This window comes from Electrona antarctica (genome assembly GCF_951216825.1).
Source record: "Electrona antarctica genome assembly, chromosome: 1".
NCBI classification, from domain to species: domain Eukaryota; kingdom Metazoa; phylum Chordata; class Actinopteri; order Myctophiformes; family Myctophidae; genus Electrona; species Electrona antarctica.
In genome coordinates, this window is record NC_136806.1 from 41,528,075 (window position 1) to 41,554,542 (window position 26,468).

A 26,468-nucleotide genomic window follows, 5' to 3' on the forward strand; every position below is an offset into this window, starting at 1 on the left:
GCAGTATTCAACTGGGTGCATAACATACTGCACATACTGTATGAGTGAATGTTTGGAAACAAAAGATGAACATGCTGGGCGATTGGGTTTGACGCATCCTGTCCGCAGGCATGTTGTCGCCATGGCGATATCAACGCGACTAAGACGCCACATGCAGATCAGTGGGGTGAACACGTCACCATGGATACGACACAAACGCATACATATGGGATAATGATCCCCTCATCCCTCGTCTACTGTGGCAACCCATGACTAGCTATAAATAATAATGCAGGGAATCAATTAGGTCGCCTATAGCTAGGAAGAAAAATGGCATACATCGTTTCAGGCTGGCCACACACACACACACACACACACACACACACATACATGCCTGTGACCCCCACACCAGGTACAAGGTAGCCTTGCAATCTGTCGTTTGAACTCACCTGGTAAAGTCTGTCATCTCCATCATAATCATGCACATCTGCTTGGCCAGCACGATGATGTCATTGCCGCTGTCGTCCCACTTGGACACCTCGGCATCCAGCTTACTCTTCTCCTCCTGGAAGCTTGCCACCTGCTCTGCGATCTTGGCCTTCTGCTCCTGGGGCAGCTGGGCCATGATGGCCTGGGAGGAGGGATTGATAGGAGAAATGTGTTGAGTTAAGGTAGGTTCTGGGCAATTTCAGAGCTCCCAGCTGCTTACATCCTCACAGCTGCTGGCATCCATGGATGCGGGGGCTCTGGTTTTGCCTCCGGGAGAGCATGGTGCATGGCAGATAACAGCAATTTAGTATTGTGGTGCACGTCTCCTGCAACTTCTTTGTTACATTTATATTAATCTTTTATGCGTAGCACAATGAAATTACGAGCAGTGGTGTGGCTTTAATCTACTGGAAGAAATGTTTAGCAGAGACCGTCGGCAGAGGGCTGTCTTTTCCCGGTAGATAAATGCCATCAACAGCAAGCCTCTGGGGGTGACCATTTCCCTGATTGGCCCTGGTTAAGTGGGGCTGTATAATCATTAGAGGTTTCATTTCCTTCTGCAAAGGTTGGGTTCACAACCTTCTACTGAGGGTATTATATTATGGTGCAGTGTCTCCTGCCAGATCCAGAGTGAGGAGGTTGGTCAGATGGGTGAAAGAAAACACACAAAAACACATTTATTTTGTTCCAGACCGCAACAGTCCATTAGAAACAAAATCAATGAAAGAGCATTTATTTTGTGGTACTTTAATATCCTGTGAGAACGTGTTCATCACTTTTTTCTATACATCCTGTCGTGGCACAAATTCAAGGACGGCTTCCCAACAGCCAGTTGGACTTTCAGCCAATGATCCGAGGAGGACAGACTAGATGCATGCACACTAGGGAGGATATTCATTCTAATTCATGTAAATAGTTACTGTCCTTAGAGCCTCCTAAGCTTAACCCATTTAGGCCTGACCTCGAAATTTAAAAAAAATCTTCTAAATCCTCCAGTTTTCTGAAATAAATATTTTCACGATTTTTCAAAAATAGCAGACCTACAAGCTCGTAGCGCGCCACTCGGTGGCGCGCTATGAGCTTGTAGATCTGCTATTTTTCAATAGCTAAATTATAACATAATGTTTAACACCAAAAGGGGTTCCCGCCCAAAATGGGTTAAATGAGGCAACTCCCTGAGGTTAAGACTACTATTAAATAGACAACAGTCAGCTGACCTTAGGAAGGCTAACTGAAGAAACAGCATAGGCATACAAATCTAACGAAGGACCTCTTTGTTTAATACAGGGGATGAACATTTGAGAATAATTCATCCCTGCTCATTTACTATTAGACGTGAAGATCATTAAGAGTGATAGCTGGACGTGAGGGTAAGGGAGGTTAAAACTGCTCCGCGAGGAGTGGCAGACGATCCCGGCGATAATGGGAACTAAGACACAATGACAAGACCGCAGGTTCGTTAAGCTCATTGTTGTACAACCACCACTCTAGACAACGAGACTAACGAGCACCGCGGCAGAGGAGCTTCCAGTCACACTCCACTACACTTCTTCAAGGAAGAGGGCCAACGACGAGACCTATTGATGTTTGACGAGAGGCTCTTCAGAGGGGTTCCAATATGCCAGCAAAGTCGGGTCGGAATTCCCACTTACAAAACAATTTAAATGAATTCAATACAGTAAAAGTGGCTTTACAACGCCGCTCCACTTAGTAGCAATGCTTCTCAAACATTCCAATTACAGAACAAATTACCAGCCATGCAGGAAAAGAATGATAATGGTGATCAGAAAAAGTAATGCCAGCTCATTTACCACTAATGCAGACTGTCACACAATTTATTTCAAAAACCCACCAGGGAGCTCTGTAATACTTTTGTCTGGAGACATGAGAATGTACACCTGAATTATTATATGCTCAATTGCCCTGGGTTTCAGGAAACACTTGGCATGAATCACAAGTTTCAAGCAATTGTTAAGCCATTACGGGAAAACAATACTAAGCAAATCCTACTTTCTATGCTTGCCAGATTGTACAGCATTTGGACATTAGATCTTAAAGAAGGCTTTGGACTCAGAGGGGAACAAGACAGACTGCAACACATAAATAGATATAGAGATGGAGGGCATTTGGGAATAGCATTAGAGGCCTGTTTATTGGAGCTACATGAGAGGCTCCGATTATGAATCTGTGAGTGACATTAACCATGGTTCCAGGCCAACTCAACACAAGTTGTAAATATTTGCGGAATAAGGCAGGGCCGACAGAGGACGGAGTGGTGGTGGTGGCGGCGGCGAGGGATCAGGGGTTTGGGGCCCGCATTAAACTGAATGTTCTGTTGACAGGAACCATTGTTGAATGTTAATGCAGAATGTCATAAGTTCTAAAATGTGTACAGGGAATACACTTCAAACGGCTCTGTGGAAGATAAAAGCATGAGTAACAATACTCAAGAAGCTTTCTTATATTAAATTACACAATACACTATGTATATGGGATGTATACGCTGGTAATTACAAACCACTGCTTTTGCTGCCTATGTTGACATGCAAGAATATGAAGCAATATTGCCCAGCACGGCAAGTGATTACATTTTCCTAAATGACAAATATGCCGCATTAATTCACTTGAGCTGAATGTGTAATAGTCGATTCAATAAGTCAGGCATGAGTCAGGGTTTGATCACCTAATACAAGTGCTAATGTGCTCACTGGGCCGTCGAAAAAAACCAATATCCTACATGACACAAATCCAAAAGTTATGATTCCTTCCTTTAGTGCTTTCGGTGAGGACAATATATTTTTCATTCAGACAGATTTTTGTTTCTCTCTCTGGACATGGATTCGCAAGCAGTGTTATGCTCTGTATGTATGGGGCACTACGGGGATTAGTGCCTGCAGATAGTGGCTGAAGCAGTACTCACCCTGGCGCTCTGGCCGGCAATAAGTTGGTCGTGCTCGGTTTCCACGCTGGTCTTGCTGCGAACATCAAAGTCCTCAGTCTCAAAGTCAGAGTCGTCAAGCTCCTCCGGAGTCTGCCAGGACACGGAGGTAGAGGGACGGAGGGAAAATAACAGGAAGTGAGTGGGACAGGGAAGGACAAAGGTGGTAAACAGAGAGGAGGAGGACAGAGTTGAAAGAAAAGATAAGTTGTATGGAGGGAAGAATACAGAGAACAAAAAAAAACAGTGTCAGTGTGAGAGCCATTAGAACACTGTTAAATATCCAGACTGCTTATGATCGATGAAAAATGCAGAGGTGCTGCCAAGTATGGCAGCATCAGATGAATGTCTTCTTCCCCCATAGTCTTGTATGGAGAAACTAAACTCTTAAATGAATTTGTAAATCAAGTGTAATGTGCTGTCTGTGCATTTTGAGAGGGACCATAGAGCTATGAGCTAGAAGGAAAACTATTGGGAGTATAACAGTTCAATCAGAGCTCCATCTGTTGCTGCTATCTGAGTAGTGCTCTTATAGTGTGCTGCCACCACATCCCTGATCCTTAACGGCTCCGCCAGTCATGTACCGAATGCAAAGCGAGCCCAGAGCAGCATTCTTTCCATATATTAGTATGCAAAAGAAGCCAACTCGGTAGGGTATGCTCAAAGCAAAACACAAAACCCGTCTGACAAGCAAATGCATTTGGTGGTGATACGCACAGCGGGAAGATGTGGTGGACAGATAAAAGTGCATTATCATGCGTGTGCCGCTACTTGTGCTTATCCAACTGTCTCTATGCCTCCTGTCTGTAATGGATTTGGAAAACTTCACTTCTAAAAATAGCCCAAGGTCTCTGAACAAACCATATAGAACATGGAGAGAAGCTCTCGTTTTTTTTCCCCAGAGGGGGGATAAAGCAGGGATATGGGTTTGAGATATAGAGCAAAAGGTGTCACATCACTTTTTACTCAAACAAAGCTGTACAGTGCAGATATGTCACCTGATGTGACCTGATCTGATAACTGGTGAATGTGGGAGGCTCAGAAAATGACAGCCAGGGTTGGTTGCCCTATGGGAATGTAAAGGTGAAAGATATAGCCTGCAGAGGACAACTGAGGATTGTGGAATGTAGGCCTCAGCCTTATCTGTTGCCATGGTACGGAGTTAGACCAACAACATTACATAGCCTCCATCCTTATGTTGCCATGGTACGGAGTTAGACCAACAACATTACATAGCCTCCATCCTTTTCTTCTCGTGACATTCCGACCCCACCCGCTCAGCGCGGAGCCGTAGAACAGCCATGTCATCTTTGTAGGACACCGCAAGATATCACCTTGGGCTGTTGAAAGTCAAGTAGTGTTAGGAATCCCAGGTTGCCCCAGCTGCCCCGTGTATCCGAGCTGTCAGCGACAGAGCACCGAGACACTTTGTTTGATTTCTGGGAGACATTTCCTCGTGGCGCTGTAGGTGGGAGGGTCTGCCTGCCTGTCACGCGCCCAGGGGACGCTCGACAAGGGCTGCCAGAGCTCCACTTACAGAGGTTAAAGACTCTGTCCATCTTAAGTAGCCCCTACCCTACAGTTGTCTGTTCCCATTCAAGAGCAAACGCACTGTGTGGCGCATGCACAAAGTTTGTGCAACAACGATGGAGTGTGTCTGTACGCACGTGCCCTCCAGAGCTTTTGTTTCACAGAGCTTTTAGCTTGGCTGACTTGCAGGCTGTTATATTCAGTCAAAGCTGGACATGCCTGGTTTGGTGTGGAGGAGTGTGCCACTGTGGGGCAGCTCGGTCATGCCTGGGATTTTGAAAAGCACTTTTAGATCAAAGCAAATGCATCTGATATACTTGGGTTCCAAACTACGCGCGCGCGCGCACACACGCGCACACACGCACACACGCACACACACACACACACACACACACACACACACACACACACACACACACACACACACACACACACACACACACACACACACACACACACACACACACACACACACACACACACACACACACACACACACACACACACACACACACACACACACACACACACACACACACACACACACACACACACACACACACACACACACACACACACACACACACACACACACACACACACACACACACACACACACACACACACACACACACACACACACACACACACACACACACACACACACACACACACACACACACACACACACACACACACACACACACACACACACACACACACACACACACACACACACACACACACACACACACACACACACACACACACACACACACACACACACACACACACACACACACACACACACACACACACACACACACACACACACACACACACACACACACACACACACACACACACACACACACACACACACACACACACACACACACACACACACACACACACACACACACACACACACACACACACACACACACACACACACACACACACACACACACACACACACACACACACACACACACACACACACACACACACACACACACACACACACACACACACAGCGAGAAGAGTGCCAATGTTACCTCACAGCAGCCAAGAGGAAGTTCAAGCTGACTTCTGCACAGAAAGTGCTGAAACACACTAGCTAACTTGCTGAATAATCGCTACACAGCGTGTGGCGATCACTCCTCACAGACGATCCTAAAGGCCAAGCATTCACCTGGGAAATGCATGAACCTCTCTGAATGTGCACAAAAAAAGATATAATTGTAATAATATTCAGAGATCCTCATTGATCGCCTGCATTGAATCGATTGGAGATTGAACCACAGATAGATTCATAAGTAGGGAGGTCTTCTCATAAATCCAATGTTGTGTTGAGCCACCACGCGTTGCACACCCACCCAAACACACAGCCACCAGGTAGAGTTCAGCCAGCCCCGGGGGCCCTGTGTTAACGGCTTAATCAATCTGGATAACAAGAGTGGAGTGGGGCAGAGGGGGAAATTGAATGGTGCTCTCCGACTCGCACTCCCAGCTAAAGAATGCTAATTAAAACCTTCGTCTTAAATCAATTACTTATTATAATGCAAATACTGCATAATGGCACCGCTCTCGTTTGCCGTTTGGCCAAGTCTGAGCAGCATTATTAATGGGAGACCAGTTTGGGAACACTATTGTCTACACACAATGCGTTGTCAAGACTAAATGGTTCCAATTTCAACAAACAAGGTGAAAATAATGGCAGATGATAATACAATAAAGTGGCATTGTGTTAAATCCAAATAACAAATATTACATTCAAGAATGTTTTAAACAAACTTGTTCTTTTTAATACATTAAACCATGTAATCTTGTAGGACTCCTGCATGCTGACTTCTTCACTTGTAATTAAAAATATATATATGTAAATTATTAAATTAAATTCAACGATTTATTGGCAACAAGGGTCTGAAACCTAGCTGCAGAACAAAGAAAAGTTTTAAATATCGAGGATATAATCCATTTATATTAAAGCGTTTAACCTGGTTGCACAATAAAACATTTAAGAGCGATCCGTCTGTCTTTATGGCTGCAGAGGGTTTGTTGTCAGCTCATTGTCAGTCAATTGTGTAACGCTTGAGTGGCACCAAGCTACCATCTGTCTCAGTTATAGTTGTGCTCAGGCAAAGGCCATTACCCCACAGACAACTAAGGCTGCCTTTACACTGTATTGCAAGTCTGGTCAATTAGGTCGGCACTTGCCTGAGACAAGTCCATCGTTGGCTGCTGTTGGTTACACATGCACACAGAGTCACACACGCATATTAAACACATGCACACAGAGTCACACACGCATATTAAATGATAACCATATGGCGCATACTGTTAAATGCACCACCATATAGAACTTCAAGAGCAAACTACAGCATTCAGTGCAAGGTCTAATTCAATGTTCCGGACAGAGGAGCGTCCATCAGTTTAAATTGTTTAATAGATAACCTAGCTCAAATAAGAGGAATGCAAGGTGAATACATCTTAGTGACTTATAGTGCTCTCAGGGAAGCAGAACGTCTTAATGTGATCAGGGATATGTGATGCTGAAGGCAAGGCTTTCTATAAACTTGAAGCACACAATATGAAGGTAAAGGCACATTATTTATCCCTGACAGTTTGGAATGCGTCCAGATTCTGGCAGGGGGTTTTAGTCCAAGGCCTGGTTCATGCATGCCTATGCTTCCTTTGTTCATTTGATCGGTCTTTCGGGGGTTGTTTTCACAATAGCGACACTCCTAGTAGTGACAGAATGGCAACAGGCGGGAACTATGAACAAGTTGGGGTATTGGCTCACCCTTATCATGAGGACGGCCTTGCGGATGTCCCGGACACCGTCGTACACAAGACGGGACGCGTCGATGAACTCGTTCTCATCCACGGGCTGGGAGGGGTTTGCACTCAGGGCCTCCACTGCGGCTTCAACCTGCTCTGTAAACCGTGGCATAACTGTAGGCATGGAAGAGACGGCATGGGGGGTTGGGGGAGAGAAAAGAGCATGTGAAAAAATAATGTGTGAGAAAGCGACCAAGCGAGAGAGAAATTACATCGATTGAATTTTCACTCCAACACATGTCGATGTGGGTGAGGGCACACACAGACAATATAAACAGACTAAAGACAATGGAGGCCACAGACTGTTTCCATGTAAACATGTCTCTACTCTTCTCTCACTCTAGACATCTAGTCATCACACATCCCATTATTCATTCATAAACATCTGGATGGACAGAGAAAGCACCATGCATAAAACCCTACAATCCGGCTGTATGAGAGCTTACTGCTCTAATCCATGTCCACGACATTCCCCAAGTTGATAGGCTATCTCAGGCTTTCTGACATAAAATTACAAACACAGACATTCATAAGAGGCAGGCTCTGGAGAAATAGTAAGAATCCCAACTGTGGTTTGTTGAAAATCCAAGATTCCTTGCTGTATAAGTGAAAAACAAAAAAGGATTAGCCTCTGAACAGTTAATAAAGCCAAATGTGGTGGTAATAACAAGAAGCTCTGACAGTTGGCATATGTTCATATATTCATCTTCTGCGTATTACGAATCGGAAGTTAAGAGGAGTTGTGTGGGGGTGGGGTTAAGTAATAAAAACACCAGGATTAACACACAAGCAGTGGGATTCTGGAAATAAAACAAGGCCACTAGTCAATGTGTGAGGGAGGTTACAGCCTTCATTTAGCGTTTAGCATGATACATAGCAGCTTTCCAATTCAATGTTTTACAAAGCGCTCCCAAAGGCAATGTATTTTGCCCCATGGATGATATAATGGCTGCCTCGGAGGGATGTCGGGTACGTTTGCATTAATGCTACTTCTAATTCAGTATATTCAGCAGCAGGGGCATGGACGCACCAGAGTTGCATGGGACAAGGGAGTAGAGGCAAAGAAAATAACAATTGTGTCTTATGTACTGTACCAACAAAAGGTCATGAGCACATGCATAGCATGTTCTGTAGATCAAGCCATCACACAACTCATAACAAAAAAGATATGACATCTTATAACATTTATAGAACAAATTTAGTTAGCAATTTACCGTAGTTTGCCAACAAAAACTAAAAGTTCCTCTCATAAATCATTCAATTTAATTATCATCTGACATGACTCATGACTCAATACCTCTTAGCTTCGCAACCCTGTATCCTCCTGTCTGGGATCATTTCTCGATAATGACTCGCTCGGTCGCTGTTCATTCCTCACCTAAACTAGCTACTGTACGTGAAATGTATCTAGTAAACCAGTGGTTCCAGGGTAGCCTCGGTCCCAGGTTTACTCATCTGTGCAGACAAAAGCCTGGTTACAATCTAAGGCAGAAACACCATCGGGGAAGTGTCGGTCCGGAACATCCATCAGATGTATTTCCCCCGGATACAACATTTTCCTGACCAATCGCAACACTTGCCGATTTATAAAGCATTAACGTAATTTCCTTGAGCGGTACTTCCGCCAAAATACTGCAACTTCCACCCCCATAAAAAAAAGATAGCGTCTACAGCGTAGGTCTTGCCCAGCGTGGGTACGGGGACCCCCAGGGGTCCTTGAGGGAGTTCCAGGGGGTCCCCCGCTAAATGATAGTTTCGAACCAAATGGACCCTTATGGGTCTGTAACTCTTGATAGTGTACAAATGGAACCGAACGGACCCTAACGGGTCCATTTGTACTCTCTCAAGAGTTAAATTAACAGTGATTTTACAATATAAATGAGGGTCAAACTGGGGGTCCTTGAAATTAAACGGGTTGAGAATCACTGGTCCCTGGCATATCTTTTCAAATGGGGGTTAATTAGTGTAAATTTGCGGGTCCTTGACATGACAAAGTTTGGGAACCACTGTAGTAAACAATCATTGTGATCCTCTTAGATTTCAATAGTCATGCACGCTCTAGACAAAACTGTCCTATGAACCTTTCAATAATTGCTGCTTGATAGAAATTACATGTTTCCAAAGGGTCGCGAAACAAAGCACAATTCAGCCTTATACAGAATCAAACCTCCGTCTGCTGATGAGTCCCTTATAGAGGGATATAGCTAACAGAAAGGGAGGGCAGTGACTGTATAAACCCACTTTTGAACCTCTTCAACATTCATCACACTGGGCTGATATCTGGAGTCCCAGGAGAGCCCATTATCTTCTAGTTTCATCTGCTGTATTCCATTTTGATTCTGGCACCCATTAAAATCACTGAGCTCACTAGCTTTTAGCATAAAGTGCAATATAGAGAAACACATAAAGCACTTCACTTCTCAGAAAGTGAGGAAAAAAACATGAAAAACAAACTACAACTTGTGCTTTTTTGTTGCTTATGCAAGTGTAGCTTGTGGACTTCTGCGTTTATCTTTGAAAAAAAAGAGCCTTTCAGGTCGTTTATCTGTCTTCAGATTCTGACATTCTTTTAAATGAGCATATTTAATATCTGCCACCATCCCAAAATAAACGTTGGATTCCTTTCAACACAGCAACCGAAGTTATACCGTGATAAAGAAATGCTAACCAAAAAGAGGCTCCCTCTCAGTTTCCAGTTCTATTTTCCCATCTGCATGCTAGGTCTGTGTCATTGGTACCTGTGTCAGTGAGGAGCTTGGTGGCCTCCAGGACCTTCTCAGTGTAGACTCCAGGCTCGTAGTTGTCCATTTCTGAGGTGACCACATGAACCACTCTGGCGGCACGGCCTCGGATGGCACCGGCAGTGCGGTCCAAACCGTCCACATCCTTCTCCTGCAGCGCAATCACACACTTATTCACATCCTCTAGGATGTGGTTCTCTGGGGACACAAAAACAACAAACCAGTTACTCATTTACATTTTCTTTTAGCACTTTTTAGCTATTAATTTCTAAAAACATGCATACAAACTCTTGCCAGATGCCCGTCCACATTAGGAAAGATGGCGGGCTCCTGACTGCAGTGTTTGAGCAGGAGAAACCTGCAGTGTGAGCAGCTTGCAAAGCAAATATAACACCCCAGCGATCACCGATGATGTTCGATCACCGATGATGTTCAATGGGCAGTGTGCAATTTGTCCGTTTATGTACTGTACTTTATGCATGCACTGTGTCACTGTAATTTTGTGTCCCTGTCCAGGATAAATGTCCCTCTGGACAAAAAAGTATATCTTATATCTTCATGCAGGTGTGTTTTCACTCAAAAAAGGACCAGCAAGTTGAAGCTGCACATTCTCATCCTTCATGCTGTGTTTTCAATGTCCCCGCCTTAAGATGGCTAATAGGAAGCACAAGGGCAGAGGGGAAAAGAATGGAGACAATCACTCAGACAGCTTATTAATGGGGAGGGAGCCTGTAAAATGCAAATGTCCGCTGTGTAAACTGCAGTCCGCCCTTGACTGGAGGTGAAGGGAGTCACTCTGCTTAATGCTTAATGAGAACTCTTTAAGGCCATGCCATGACGGCCCGTTGTGTGTGTGTGAACACATGTGACAGGATGTCAATATCAAGACAACGTCAGTGCCTTTGTCTGGCTTGTGAAGTCCAATCAGCATTTATGTAACATACATAGTTCATCAAGAGAGGACAAATACTGCTGTTCTCTTAATCAATGCTCTTAAATGCTTTGGCACAGTATATATTTATCTAAACTAGTCCATGCACATTCTGCTCATTTGCAGACTTTGGGTTATGTGTGTACATATACATTGCATTTTGCATTCCTGAATATGCCTAAACAAAGTAGTAGTAGCAACTACTAGCACCATTCAGGTGAATATTTCTGAAGCAGGTCGACCCCCAGCGAATGCTTTGCGGACCCCTTGGGATTCTGCTCTACTGCATTACCCGGGGATGTGCACAGTCAAAGCACAGTTCAGGTCCACACGTTTGTCTCTGCAGCCGTGAGGCAGATCACCGCTGCATGGCCATGCATGCGGACGCGGCCACGTACACACGGCTGCGGACCCCCCAGCGAGTTTCCAAAACACGCTAATAAAATAAAACGGCTTGAATGTGGGAAAAGTGAAAAATATTAGGTCTGCACATGGTAATGATCACTGCCTGTGTGCAACTGCAGCTGGAGTGCTGGACACACTGAGGAGAAAAAAAACTAAACTAAAACATCAGTCAGTTTAAGTATAGCCAATCCCACTGCCACCGGATGCGCGTTCCTGACGCCATGCATGGCGGCAACATACATGCAAGTCCCACTTACCAGACACACAGAGGAAGTCATCAATGGATGTGATGTCGTCAACAGCGTCAGTTAGGACACGGACCTGCTTCTCCCATTGCTCCTTGAACAGGTCCATGTTGTCCTGGGCCACCTTACTGTTGGGCTTGGCAGCCAGGGCCAACGCCGCATTAATCACCTGCAAGCACCCCAATTACAACAATTAAAGCACCATTACAACAGAGCCCACAGCCACAACATTAGCATAGGTTGATTGCACGACCCGCTGCGTTTGGACTGCGGCGTGAAGCCAATTCATTGCGGGGACTGATTAGGAAAGGGGAATATTGTGAAGGCATGAATGAAATGAATGGCTGCGTGTTTTTTAGTTTTTGCAGCAGGGAAATACATCTGTGGATATCAAAGCTGAGAATGAATGGGAGTCATTAGGTGCGATTAAAAAGAACAGCAGCGGTGGAATTCTGGAGACGGGTTGGGGGATGAGGGACCGAGGCTGGCACGGTAACGATAAGCTCAATACGGCCCTTAGAGCCAATAAGACTCCAGATCATTCAGGCTTTTAGTGAACTGACATACCCATTTCTTTTTCCATTAAGTTAAGAATATGAGGACTGTGGCAGAGGAATTAAAAAAAACCTAAAAAACAGATGCCATAGTTGATTGTTGTCGGTAGCATTTATGAGAGTATGAGAGCTGGCATAACATGTGAGCTCTGTGCTGTGGAGCTGCAGGGGTCTGGCCAGGCATGGGGGTTGGCACAGTACTGTGGAAATGGGGGAAGGGTGATAGCTGGGCATTGAGTGAATGAAAGAGTGGCGCTCAAAGGGTCTAGGGGGACATTCTGGGTGGAGAAGGATAGAAGTGAAACAAACGGAGGTTGGGCTTAGCATCAGATACCTGAGGGCAGAGGATCTCCAGCTGGGCGGCTGCCATCCGGACCAACTTCACTCCCTCCTCATTGTTGGAGATGGAGCACGCCAGGTTGGCCACCTAAACACAAACACACATCACACTGGTCAGGCACAGCATGGCAGTCTGACAGACCTGCTTCATAAAGGCATTTTGTTTGTATGTGCATATTCCTGCATTGGGGAGAGAAGAACAGACAAAAATGTAAAAATAGAATGAATCCTAGCGTTTCGTCATAAATGGAGCAGCCCTGCAACGCCATCAATCCCTGTGGTACACAAAACCCAGCTCCAGGGATTAATTCATAAAGCTGCTAAAATGATATGGTATGACACTATGGAGGGAGAGAGAGACAGAAGCGAGAGAGAAAGAAAAGGGGAATGTGACGTAAACAAAAGCTATGCTGTCAAATTACTAAAGTGTTTTTCCCCCTTCCTTCTTTAAATAAACGAGAATAGTTAATTTCTCACAATTCATACAGCACTGTATACTGACAGTCCAGGACAGAGCTTCTTCCCGATGATTAAATCACCAGGCTGCCACAGCACCATTACCCTCCTAGAATCAGAGAGGCAAATATTCCTGACACTCTCAAAAAGCCAGCGGCCCGGTGAGAGCCAGAATGCTGAGCTAAGCAAGTGCCGTTCTCTGCTGCCAACATTTATAGTTTGAGAGTAAATTTTGTTGTATTGACCAACAAATCAAGCTCCCCGTGCTGCAATTTCTAAACATTTTTTTGCATTCACCAGAGGGAGTGTAACATTATATATCCACTTATGATCACCAGATTTAAGTCAGAGAATTTAAAGATTGCCATTTCTTAGCCAATCCTATATTAATAAAAAAAACTAAAGAACTGAGCCTGAATGCTGTCAAAAAAGTAGTACACAAAGGACAAAAAAAAAAAACGTTTTTCAGAAAAACCCTTCAATGAGCATCCCCTGTTCCCCATTGTGCTGAACCATTAAAGGACCACTTCACCACTTTTCAACTTCTCTTCATATAATAAAATACCACCATTTTTTCCTACTCTGTCTGTGTCTCATAGGAAGGCTGTGGGCAGTTCAGAAACCCGTCCACCAGTGACATCATCGATGGTGAATCCAAGCTAATAGAAACAGCAGGCTTTCTTTTCCTGAAAAGTTGCAATGCAAAAGTTGAAGCCATCGTTCTCACGATAATACAAATCTAAATATATTTTAAAACAAATCTTGTTTAAAAAAGAATCTGCCTAATGATGATGTCACTGGTGGACGGGTGTCCGAACTGCCCAAAGCCCTCCTATGAGACACAGACTGAGTAGGAAAAAATGGTGGTGTTTTATCATGAACATTAGTGAGGACCAATTATATGAAGAGATGTTGAAAAGTGGTGAAGTGGTCCTTAAAAAACCTGTATCTGACCTGTGGTGACGAGCACGTATGCGTAATACCAGGGTGCACGTGAAGCTTTGATGTAAACATATACAGTAGCCTGTTCAACCATGCAAACAGACATGAATGCACCACATTCATGTCTTTTCAGTGACGTCATAAACATAGAGGGGGTGTGGAGATTACGTTTATATATAAAGACAAACTAGCACTGTAGTCTTTTCACTCCCATGATCTCCATGACTACCATCCCAGCCCACATTCAGATTATGTGTCTGGCTCTCAACATCACTTCCTCTGTGATATCCATGTTTGGAAGCAAAAAACACTGAAGGGCTGACCAGATAGAGCCGTCTTGTCCCGTTTAAATTGGGAAAGCACGCCGACAAAGAGTGCCAAGTACAGCGGTAGACCCCTTTTCCAGAGTTTCTATAGCGGCTGTTGTACCCAAACCGCAACTATTTTTGGGGGGTCAGATTGGGTGACGTTGGATGACGTCTCATGGGTAAATGGTGCTCCAAACACACTGCACAGACTACTGCTGACTATGAGTGGCTGGGCTGGTGCTTTTCTGCACCTGCATGAGTGGAAATAACTCTCCATAGCAATAACTTTCCCCCACTTTCCAGCGTTCCATTTTTTAAAGGTTGAAAATGTCATAAAAAAAACTGAGATTGAGTCCTTACCCTTACCCACCGCCAGTAAATTGAGCATGTCTTTCCGTTTTTGTTTCTGGTGTATCACATTTGACCCAGATCATTATAGGCATAAAACTCACTACAGGAGCGATATCCACCATTACAAATAAAAGGATGTCCGTCATCTAATAAATCATGACATTCTTTCACAAGAAATGAGTGCACCTGCAAGTCTCTCTCTCACACACTTGGCTTCACTCTTAGTGCGTGCTGTCCAAACACATTTCTGGTTGTCTCATACAAACTATCTATTTTTAGAGCAAATGCGAGTCAAATGCCACAACGTTATTGACATTGCTCCCTACCATTTCTGCCATATTCATGGTCTTTGCCCCATTTCGCATGTGCAGCCAACGACCACAACGGACCGCTTGTATATCTGCCATTTCCACCATTTTGTAAGTCGTAGTGAAATGATAAATAGACCATATTCTTGGTCATCATAATGGGCATACCTAACAATGGATGCCAAAACGGGAAAATGTCTATTTGTGTGTATTTTTGAGGGGCGCTCCTATATACAGGTTTAATGTTTGTTTTTAGTTCAATGTTTGTTTTAAAAAAGCCAATGACAATGAAGGGAAAACTTACGTCATCCTGTCCCAAACAAACATTAAATGCCATTAACAATAAAGAGAATGTAATGTTTTGTCACCGTTTGATTTACATCACCATTACATCACCTAATCATAGCAAGCAAAAAGCTTAAGTGAACCGTGCAGCCATTTTATTAAGATGATTATGCAATATAATGTACGATTATCTAAAATAATAGGGTTTAGATGATTATGTCGATTACGTCGCACCACCGATCCAACCAATGTGGATATATTTGTATCCATAAGTCCTTTTATTCCCATATATTAAGATTGCTGATGTCATCAGTATTTGCCCATATAAGGGTATTCCCCATGTTGTGCCCATATATGGAGCTGCTGCTGACTGATTTGTTTGCGTTTGATGCCATGTAGCCTTTTGGCTTTTGTTAGATGTTTGTTAGATTAGGTTATCCAACACTGAGGTAGGATAACATACTCCATATTTGGGCATGGCTGTATTGGGAACTGCATTGGTTTATGGCCGAGTCATTGTGACATGAACGTGATGACAAAATGTCAATTTTAATATATAAGATTGTTACAGGCCACCCCATGCCTACAGCGCAACTAGGCTGGACTGACTCCTTTCGCCTTGCCATTGATCATACCATCCAGTAAACAGTTCACGCAGCTGATTCACTGTAAAATCCATCAAAATGCATCCATTTAAATTAACACACGGTGGTAACAGTTACACCAGTGGATATTGCATTGGAAATCAATTTGGTCCATAAGTTTGTTCACAACAGGTCAATTATAATTGAAACATGCATAGCTTTCCTATAATGGAGGCCAGTTCCAGGTTTTAATTCAAACCGTATTGATTCCATCTATCAAACCAGTTTGATGATTATTTCTTTCACTCTACATCCAATCACTAATGTGAACATAATTCCTAGAAGTCATAACCAGGCATGAACCATAGTTTGTGAAGCCATTCATTTAAAAATGACAGCTTACCTTACGGATATCCACATGTGCAATTGTGTAATTGACACAAAATAACGTTGCATAACAATGCAAAGAAATCAATATGTACGTTTCTCAATAGCACAATAAAATGTTCCCCATAATATAATCCCCTGAAAAGTGTATTCCTTTTAACCATTTGCCATACAGAGCACTGAGCTGTCACATTCCTCCATGCAATCATGCACATTCCCATTCAGCATGCTACCAGATGCCAGCTGCCTTTACAGCACATTTGTTGGCATGTGAACGAGGTGGCAGGAGGGGAGCTATAGTGCACCATGGGCTGTACAGCTCACTATGGAGAAGACCCGGGGCTGGAGGAGAAGACCCGGGGCTGGAGGAGAAGACCCGGGGCTGGAGGAGAAGACCCGGGGCTGGAGGAAAAGAGAGGAACCCACAGCTACATTCACACTCTGTACAGCTCTGTACACTCTACAGCTCACTATGGAGAAGACCCGGGGCTGGAGGAGAAGTGAGGAACCCACAGCTACATTCACACTCCATGCATGACAACAGCTCACTATGGAGAAGACCCGGGGCTGGAGGAGAAGTGAGGAACCCACAGCTACATTCACACTCCATGCATGACAGCGTGAATTTTACACAGCGATAGTGCGAGTAATTGTTATTCTGAACATGGTCCATTTTCTGAGCTTCCGCACATGAATAAAGTCATGTAAGATAAGAATGAGGCTAAAATAATAGATTTCATGGAAAATATATACTGGTGAGTATGTTTGTATTAGAGCGATGCCTGTGTATGTCGGTGTCCCTATTATGCCCATATGGAGTTCTTTGTCAGGTATGCCCAAATATGGAGTCTATGCAGATGTCAGAAGATCATTGTGATGGCCAGCTCCATATATGGAATTCTGTCCAGAGCCTGGGCAGGGGCCCTGTCCAGAGTCTGGGCAGGGGCCCTGTCCGGAGCCTGGGCAGAGTTTTGTGCTGGTTCTGGACAACTTGCGATCCGACGGCCTCGACACAGGGCAGTGCACTCCCTGTGGTGGTGTGGAATGCATGTGGCGAATTTGAAGTTGGTGGGACGAACGGACACACACACACACACACACACACACACACACACACACACACGCGTCAGATTTAACCCACTGCATCTCTACAGCCATTTTATCTCGTCTCTTCATGTCTCGCCAGATGAAGCAGACACATTTCTTCTGCCTAGAACAGTGATTTAAATGCGGATGCATCTAAAGAAGAGGTTCTCTGTCTGCATATCTTTTTAAAGGCGGCACATGGCACTTTCCTCTGCTCAGTCAGTGCTAAAATCTCTCCACCTCCTCCCCAGCAGCCTGGAACCTTTAACAACGTGGCCTCCAGCCAACAGAACTAGGCTCAGCCTATTTCTAAGATGATGCATTTTGTCAATGTCGGGCAGAAACCTTGTATCTTTTTCATAAATTAATTCCCTATTTTATACTTCATTAATCATAGTAATATACCAGCATGCAAAAGTAGCAAAAATAGCTGATCTACAAGCTCACGTGGTTAGCTTGTAGATCTGCTATTTCCGCCATGCTGAAAGCAGTTGTCAGTCAAAGGTTTTAACAAGCTTGAGGCTAAATAATAACACCATTGGAACACACTTTTTCCATTTCCTGAAAAGTAATAGTTTTGGACATTAATAATAACAATAATTCCACATGACAGTGACAATTTTAGACCGCAATTGCACATTAACCCTGTATAATGAAAAAGGAACAGCCAATTTTTAAAATAAACTTGAACATATGTTGGGAAATGGACTGGTAAGATTTGGCACCATTCCCCTCAAACCAGAGGCAGATAGATGGAATATGAAGAATTGCAGTGGTACTGTACATACTTTGCAAGGACAAAGCCTCTACTAAGAATGTATTCTAGTGACAGGATGCTACTGTGGTGGTTGAAAGACCCCCAAGGTTGACACACATGCAGTGCTTTAAAATATAGAAATGCCACGTTTCTCAATCAAGACAATTTCTCATGGCAAAGATGTAACATCCTTAGTGGGAGTAATATACTGCTTATCCCTGGGTGTTCCACTGTGTTGCAGCAAAAGAAGGATCCCACTTTCAGAATAATCTTATTTCTGATACTGACAGACTGAAATAACTACATGGAAACACAAACGTATATATTTACTGGCAGGAAGTGCTTGGCTGAGATGGACTCACTGACTCTGCTGGTTAGTGCAATATGGCCAAACTCTACATAGACACAACACCTGATTTATACTTTATACTAACACTGGCATTCAACCAAGTATAATATCACCCGTAAGTATGATTCCAAGCAAAAAGCTTAAGTGAACCGTGCAGCCATTTTATTGTAAGTAATGCAGGTTGAGTCAACACGCGAGTCCTTGTGGAGAGGCACCGTGAGATTAGCATGTGTAGTCTGTAACTACACTTCAAAATCCTACAAGGGAACAAAACATTTTCTGAACTGAATTTGACTCCCAGTAAAGACCTGGTGGTATATATATATATATATATATATATATATATATATATTGGAACAATCTAGATTTGTCTGAGATTCTGCACCACACAAAGGCATTAACTTTCATGAATGAGCAATGAATCGTATGAATAGTTTTGATGTGAAATATTCTTCATCAACCGCCAGTGTTTCTCAGGGTTATGATCTCATTTTGAAGACCCACGGCACCAGATATGTGAACGTGTGGTGTGTGGAGTGGCGGACGATCATCTTTCATTAGCCCATGGTATGAAAAGCAGGCGATCCACTTTCATATGCAGTATTATTGTCTGGGCGTTTCAAGTCTTCACAGTTCAACCAAAAACACTGTAATGACACATATATCTGTAATGACACATATCTGTAATGACACATATCTGTAATGACACATATCTGAGCACACGATCTGGTTGTGAGAAACCACCACATGCCTATGCAATATACAGTACACACACACTACAGCCCCTCGCCTGCCTATAAGGTGTTCATTTTTCTTTCGTTAATGTTGCAAATGCCAGGAAAATCAATATGTAAAAAACGTCTGCATACTGTAAAATGTCTGAGCTCTTCTATAGCTACAGGCTAAGGACTAAATGGAGTCTTCAGCAGTGACTGCAGCAATCATTGCAATATTCATGATTCTAACATGGAAGCAGAGCTTGGACGTTATAGCTGATTGGCTCATATATATTTGTTTGCTTATAAATGAAAAGTTCTTAAATAGAAACTAATCAAATTCAAGTATTTCTAATTGATTTAAAGATTTTGCATTTTTACAATAAATATCAGTATTATGGTCTAGGACTCTCCAAAATTGGGATGGGGCATCTGGCATACAGATGCTGCGCCTGTTATCTGTTGGACCCCTACATCACACAATGCTGAAACTGACCTCAAGCCATTAATTTCCTATGGAGGGAGTTTGCGCAACACCTGTATTTAAATTGTAGCATATCAGTAAATGAGCACAGGGTCCACCATTTCTACAAAGGTACAATTCTTAAAACGTAAAGATTTTGGGAGGCAGATAAGTAGGGATTTGTTTACTATCCTCTATTAAGGATAAAAGCCTCCAATGTTGAAATAAGTGTCCACATTTATCCTGCTTTCAAACCACCGAATACCAGCCAGTGTTTTATTCAACGTGTCTATTTCCAATTAACTTGAGAGGTGCTTTTAAATTTTATGACGCAATAATTTGGGAATCCATTTTAATCTTCTCAAGATAGTCAAAAACAAAGATGTGTCTTCTCTAACTATTCTTATTCCATATAGCACCATTTATAAAATTGTAGTGTTATTGGAACAATAGTATAATTGTATGATGTAGGCATAGGTAACATGAGTTAAAGGATGTAGTATACATTAATAACCACGTCTCTAAAAGTTTGATGGTCAAAATGGTATTCCACAAAGCAGGATTAGAAAGTTGACCAGTTAATTGTGAAAAAGTGTGCTGGTGATATTGCCATAAATCTATAAAGAAAAGACAGAATCTTCAATATTGGGAAAAAACAATATGTGGTTAGCATGTGCCATATAGGATTCTTGAAATGCAGTAGTTATACAATGTCAAAATAAATTCAGGAAATAGAGTACCCCTGGCCCTGATGTGACCAAATGTGATCTGTAATATGAAATACATGCAACGTCCCTTCCTGGCACACAGCCCCCAATTTACTCGAACTCAGCCCCTAATGTATTCACATCTTGGTGATACCCCAAGCTGTTCGGTTATATTCATTTCATTATGGGATGAAAATCAAGGTGACATGACTTAATACTGTACGTGCTTGAGATGTGTAATCCAACAGTTATTTTAACTGTGATTAGTCAAGCTGAAAATATTTCCAGGAGAAAAGACTATTTTATTCAAATATCCATATCTTCAAATATCCATATCTTAACTTAAGGATGTTTAGCCAAGACTGGCTCAATTATTAGCAGTGTTGTGCTAGTTACTGAAAATCGAACTAGTTAGTGAAAAATCTGGTGAGGAAGGGGTTCACCCAGGCTAGATAACACTAGTGGTGGTGATTTTGGGTGTGGGGGCTATAAGACCATTATACTACTGTGTAGTGTAGGCCTATCTATACAACAGTATAGGCTACAGACAACAAACTAATAATTTGAGTCTGGATTTATAAAAAAAAGTAAGACCAAAACCCCATATGTATTGTATATACATATGGCTGTAGCTGTACCCTTTTTTAATCTACAAGCTCAGAGTTAATATATCGGCTATTTTCAAGTAGCCAATGTAATATTATAGGTTTAAAGTTGTGTAACTGCTTTTGATGCTGTACCAAATCGTTTCACTGGGGAGCACCTGGAACCCTAGGGGTCACCGGACCCTACTTTGAGAACAACAGCTTTAACTACATTCATTCATTCTGATAAATATCCGTTGCATGCTTCTGATGATGTGATAACTTGAATAAAAGCTCTCAGACACCTGTCGGCTCACTGACAGATAAGATGCGACACTGCATTACACACACATTGGTTTCATGCAAAGATGAACAAGGATATACACTTGTGACCACGACTATGATCTAACCATCATCAGCGATGTCCTGCTGGAAGGAAAAATATACACACAATAAAATAAACTGTCTGGAATTTGATGTTGAAAGATTATTTCTTTCAACATACAATTCCTAAGTCTTCAGGTGAGATACGGTTATATAGGTTATAGGTTTTATAATATGCAAATATAGTTGCTATTTCTTTGGTGTTAACAAACGGCATCCATGTTAATATAATCCATCTTGGGACTTGGGAGAGATGCAAGCTGTACATCTTAGCCTCCCTCTGGCCTCACTAAGTGATGTCAAAGTTAATCATTGCTCAGAAGAAAACCGCTACAGGGAGTCCGTTCATGTCATTTTCTAATGCCATTTATGACACACAGGGCCCCCAGGAGAAGATCTGGGGACCATTCCCCAATGTGGCCCCCTTTTACTCTGATGTCTTAGTGGTTTCTCACACCGTTCGGTCTCTGTCTCACACACCCACAGCGACACTCCGGGGCCAGTCGCCTGTGGGGAGAGGTCATTTCCAAATGTCACCCTATGACACTATGACACAGGCACTCAAGGGAGGGATTGAAAGACCACTAATGAGGACAGTTAATGTTTCTGTCAGCTTGTCACTGGTCTGTCACTCTTGCTTCTACTTCCCGCCTATTACTTTGTATCCACAGTACTGAAGATTTAAAAGGCATGGCAATTCCAAAGAGTGTCACCTCTATTAAGGAAATGAGCACAGCCAGCGGGTAATGGAACAATGCAACATGCTTTGAAAAATACAATATTATGTTCTTAATATCATTGTTTGAGTTGCAACTCCTACTGCAGTCTGATACAAGATGTCACCCTGTTGAGAAATTGAAAACATGCCCCCCCCCACCCCCCTCCCCTCCTCAAGACAGCACTTAACCTTGGGCTGTAATGTTTTGCTCCTTAGTTTGACTGAATTTAAAATTTGATTCAGAGCTGTGCCCATCCATACCAATGTAGTGTTTGTCTGCTCTCAATAGCACCACTCTGTAGCCACTTCAAATCACAGCAAGACAGAGTGAGAGAGTGAAACAAATAAGATGGGGAGAGAGATGGAAGGAAGAGAGAAAGATGGAGGTGTAGATTTGTTGCATCCAAGTAGAACATAGAAATTCATTTTTCCCTTACCCTCAACAAATAGAACACAGCTCCAACCCTTCAGATGGACAAGCTGCATATCAATAGGGCATCTATTTGAGAAAAGAGCCTGACAGAGGCTGCTATGTGGTACCTATGTGTCTATACGGTAATGTCAGCGTGTTCAACTGCAGTACCTCAATCAGCTTGTTGGCATGTTCGCGGAACACCTGCGCGTACTCCTTAACTTCCTTCTCGTTGCCATTCTTGGCGGCTTCAATCAGGACCAAGAGAGGAACGTTGGTCTCCAGGAATGAGTCAGAGACATGGTCCATGACTGCTTTACGCAGCTGTGTAGAGAGAAACAAAAGGCAATGTTGAAATTGTGTGTGGGTGAGTGAGTGAGTCCTATGGATACAGGTTTTAGTCTACATGGGGCCTGTTCTTTTAGATCTATAATGTATACAGGACCCATTCTTTTAGATCGATAATGTATACAGGCATCATGTATACAGGCATCAGGCAACAGAAGATACTATCCAAGGGTTCGTTTTTTTTTTTACCTCAGCATGTCAAGGTTTCTTGCCATATGGACTGCTGAATTATATAAGGGCAGGCTGCTAGACGGCTATAGTAGCCGATTCTCAATTAATCTCTATGATTCCAATGTTCCAATAATGAGCAGAATTAGAATGTTAGTCTACTTAAAGACAATGGTTTGAGCTGCACCATGCATGCCATTCGCTCCAAGCCAAACACACTTGAGTTTGATTAACACATCGCACAGGAAATCAAGACTGGATTGCAATAATATAACATTCTCTATAATCAGTAACGTCTATCAAATATGGTAATGATGGTCAAATGCCTCAGTGCGGTGGCACTTTAAGAGATTGTGATATGCAATCAGACTGATTAGACTACAAATTACAGTCACACACACAGCTCCTTCCAACATTATATTGTGTAAAAGTTCATTTTCTTCCCCAATATAATTCAAAAGGTGAAACTTTCATATATTCTCAATTCATTGTATTTAAATTCTTTTTTAGTTTTAATCTTGATTATGACATACAGTTCATGAAAATCTAAAAATATCTAAAAATATTAGCATATTTTACGAGACCATTAACCCATTTTGGGAGGGAACCCCTTTTGGTGTTAGCATTATGTTATGCTTTAGCTATTGAAAAATAGCAGATCTACAAGCTCATAGCACGCGCACGCGCGCGCGCGCTACGAGCTTGTAGGTCTGCTATTTTTGAAAAAATGATGAAACATAGCTTTTTCAGAAAACTGTCAGGATGTAGAAGACACACACTCACTCTGAAACTCACTCACTCTCTCTCTGTTTCAACTATATCAATTCTTAGTCAGGGACATGTCTAGTAGCTAGCCAGTAGCCACACTTAAAACAAGATATTTTTACATTAATGGCCCAGTGCATTTAAAACTCTATGGGGTCTTATGTATGCTAGTATTAACCTTTCTGTAGACAGGGGAAGGGAGTGGGGTTGGTTTCAATAGATGGAGATATAAGAATGAGACAAACCTGTCGGCGAAGGTCCCTGGTTTTCTTTGTCATCCTGTCAATGGCATCATTGAGGGTATCACTCCTGTCCTTCCTGCCAGCCTGAAATGGAGATGAGAAAGAAGTGTTGAGTGGGTGGCGTTCTGTCAACTTACTTTCCTTTAGAACACAGTAAATATTGTAGACATTTACAAAAAAATAGCACATCTACAAGCTTTGTGTTGTGTGAAAGGAACACGTTATTCCAACCAGTTCCTTTCCCCTGGGTGACCAGGGGGAGGCAGTATAGAGTCCCTAGGGGACACGGGGAGAACATATCCACCAACCCCAACTAGGGTATGGGCGCTGATGACGTGTAGTTAGAGAACACGCCCCCAGCATCCCCAGCAGGAATCAAACCTAGCTGTGAGGCGACACTCGACAGCGCTACCGACTTTGTGTATGAAATAGGGCTCAACTCTATCCCAAAAATGTACACACCAACAGCATTTCAAATCAACACATTTTTCCATCTCTTAACAGATGTTTTAGTTCCAACCTGTTTGCACTGGATCCCCACATAACACAGGTACTAATGTTATAATGAGCCTAAGTCCCAGCAGTGAGATTACATTTACGCTGAAAAATGAAAACCGTTAGGCTAAAATAAACATGGAACAGAAATCAATTTTTCTACTTAAAAGAGCACAATAGCATACAGGACAATACTAGGGTACTTTTGCTCTCAACTATGGTGAGGAGTTGGTATAGGAGGAAGATGACACGAATTGTATATTATTCAAGATCAAGTTGTGTAGTATATCCTGACATTTCCTACTGCGTTATATATCAAAAGAGTTTTACAGTAGCCTAAATTGAGAATCAAATGCTTTTATGTTGGCTTGATAATTCATTATTGATGATGTGCTTTAATGTCACAAAGTTGATACATGACAGCTAAGTGATTATGATTCAGATATTTCCCCAAACAATTCCTGCCTCAGTGGTCTTCTCTCATGCGAAAAAGGGAGCTGCGTCAAACAACGCCCCAGAAACATGGCTCTACATGGCTAACACCATTAATTATGTACAGTAACGCTGTGAAATTATTGGCAGAGTTGTTGCATATTCCAAGGCATTTACACAGAGAAGGGGCACCCATGATTCACACTAGTACTGTTCCCCCAACTAGATGTAGACAGCAGTTCAATCATAGTTACACCCCCCCCACACACACGCACACCCCTCCTGTCAGAGAAAGAGTAACGTGTAAATTGTTTAGGAAGGATGGGAAGAGAAACACGAGAGGAGACAATCAAATCAGAGGAAAAGGAGAAGAGGTGGTAATGCCAGTGCCATCACAACAGTCTGTGAAATACTCCCAATATGGTGCCGACATGGACCGGCTCCCAGCCGCCACCAACCTCTAGCCATTGAAGGACTGGGAAGGGGGGCTGTAACACATGGTTAGAGGCCAGAGAGCTCCTTTGGTACTAATCCTCTGCGATTTCTTGCTGGTTGGATGCAGTGCTGTGGGATCACTCTAGTCCACTCAGCTCTCTCTATCCTATTTCTTTATTATTATGGTTAGGGCTTCCCTGTAGCATATTTTATAATACTAGATAGTCTCTCTCTGGCTTCCTACGGAATAATTTAGGAAGGCCTCTTTTCAACCGTACCACCAGCAGGGGTTGACACTAGGGTCTCGTTGGGCAAGTGCAGGTCATGTTCTACTTGCCCACAGGTCTTGCCCAAAATGAAAATCGTCCATTATAAAATGATTAAGTGGGTAGGTAGGTGTAGTGTTTTCTAACATTTTGAAATGTAACATGGGCTGAATCCAGGGAGTATCCAATATGCTTAATGTTTCAGACACAATGGTCCTTTCTTTTCTCGCTTTTACACTCCGCAGATAAGTCCTGGTGTTCTCCCTCTTACACTCTGCCGATAAGTCCTGGTGGGATTTAAGGACCTATATGTGGAGGATGGGCAGCAGCATGCGACAGTCAAGTCCACTGGAAAGTCACAGCCAGATGCATGTGGCATCTATCTCACTCCAAGACTTGATTATATAATTACATTAAGGAGGGGGGAAACATTGTTTTATGTTTTTATTTTGGTACTCAAAACAAAAACATTAAAAAAGTAAACAATGTTTTGCTCAGACAACTCGGCTTAATTTAACAGAAACG

The 26,468-nt window shown here is 42.8% G+C and overlaps 1 protein-coding gene across 1 annotated transcript in view; it reads right to left on the reverse strand.

Moving 5' to 3' along the window:
• ctnna1 (catenin (cadherin-associated protein), alpha 1) overlaps positions 1-26,468 on the reverse strand; it is a 122,541-nt gene that overhangs the window by 29,640 nt on the left and 66,433 nt on the right. The window contains exons 8-15 of the mRNA XM_079508053.1: positions 24,319-24,399; positions 22,964-23,116; positions 12,991-13,083; positions 12,115-12,271; positions 10,519-10,719; positions 7,743-7,894; positions 3,389-3,499; positions 429-610 (exon numbers count right to left, since the gene is read on the reverse strand). Of these exons, the coding sequence (XP_079364179.1) occupies positions 429-610; positions 3,389-3,499; positions 7,743-7,894; positions 10,519-10,719; positions 12,115-12,271; positions 12,991-13,083; positions 22,964-23,116; positions 24,319-24,399 (1,130 nt within the window). The remainder of the gene's footprint in view (positions 1-428; positions 611-3,388; positions 3,500-7,742; positions 7,895-10,518; positions 10,720-12,114; positions 12,272-12,990; positions 13,084-22,963; positions 23,117-24,318; positions 24,400-26,468) is intronic.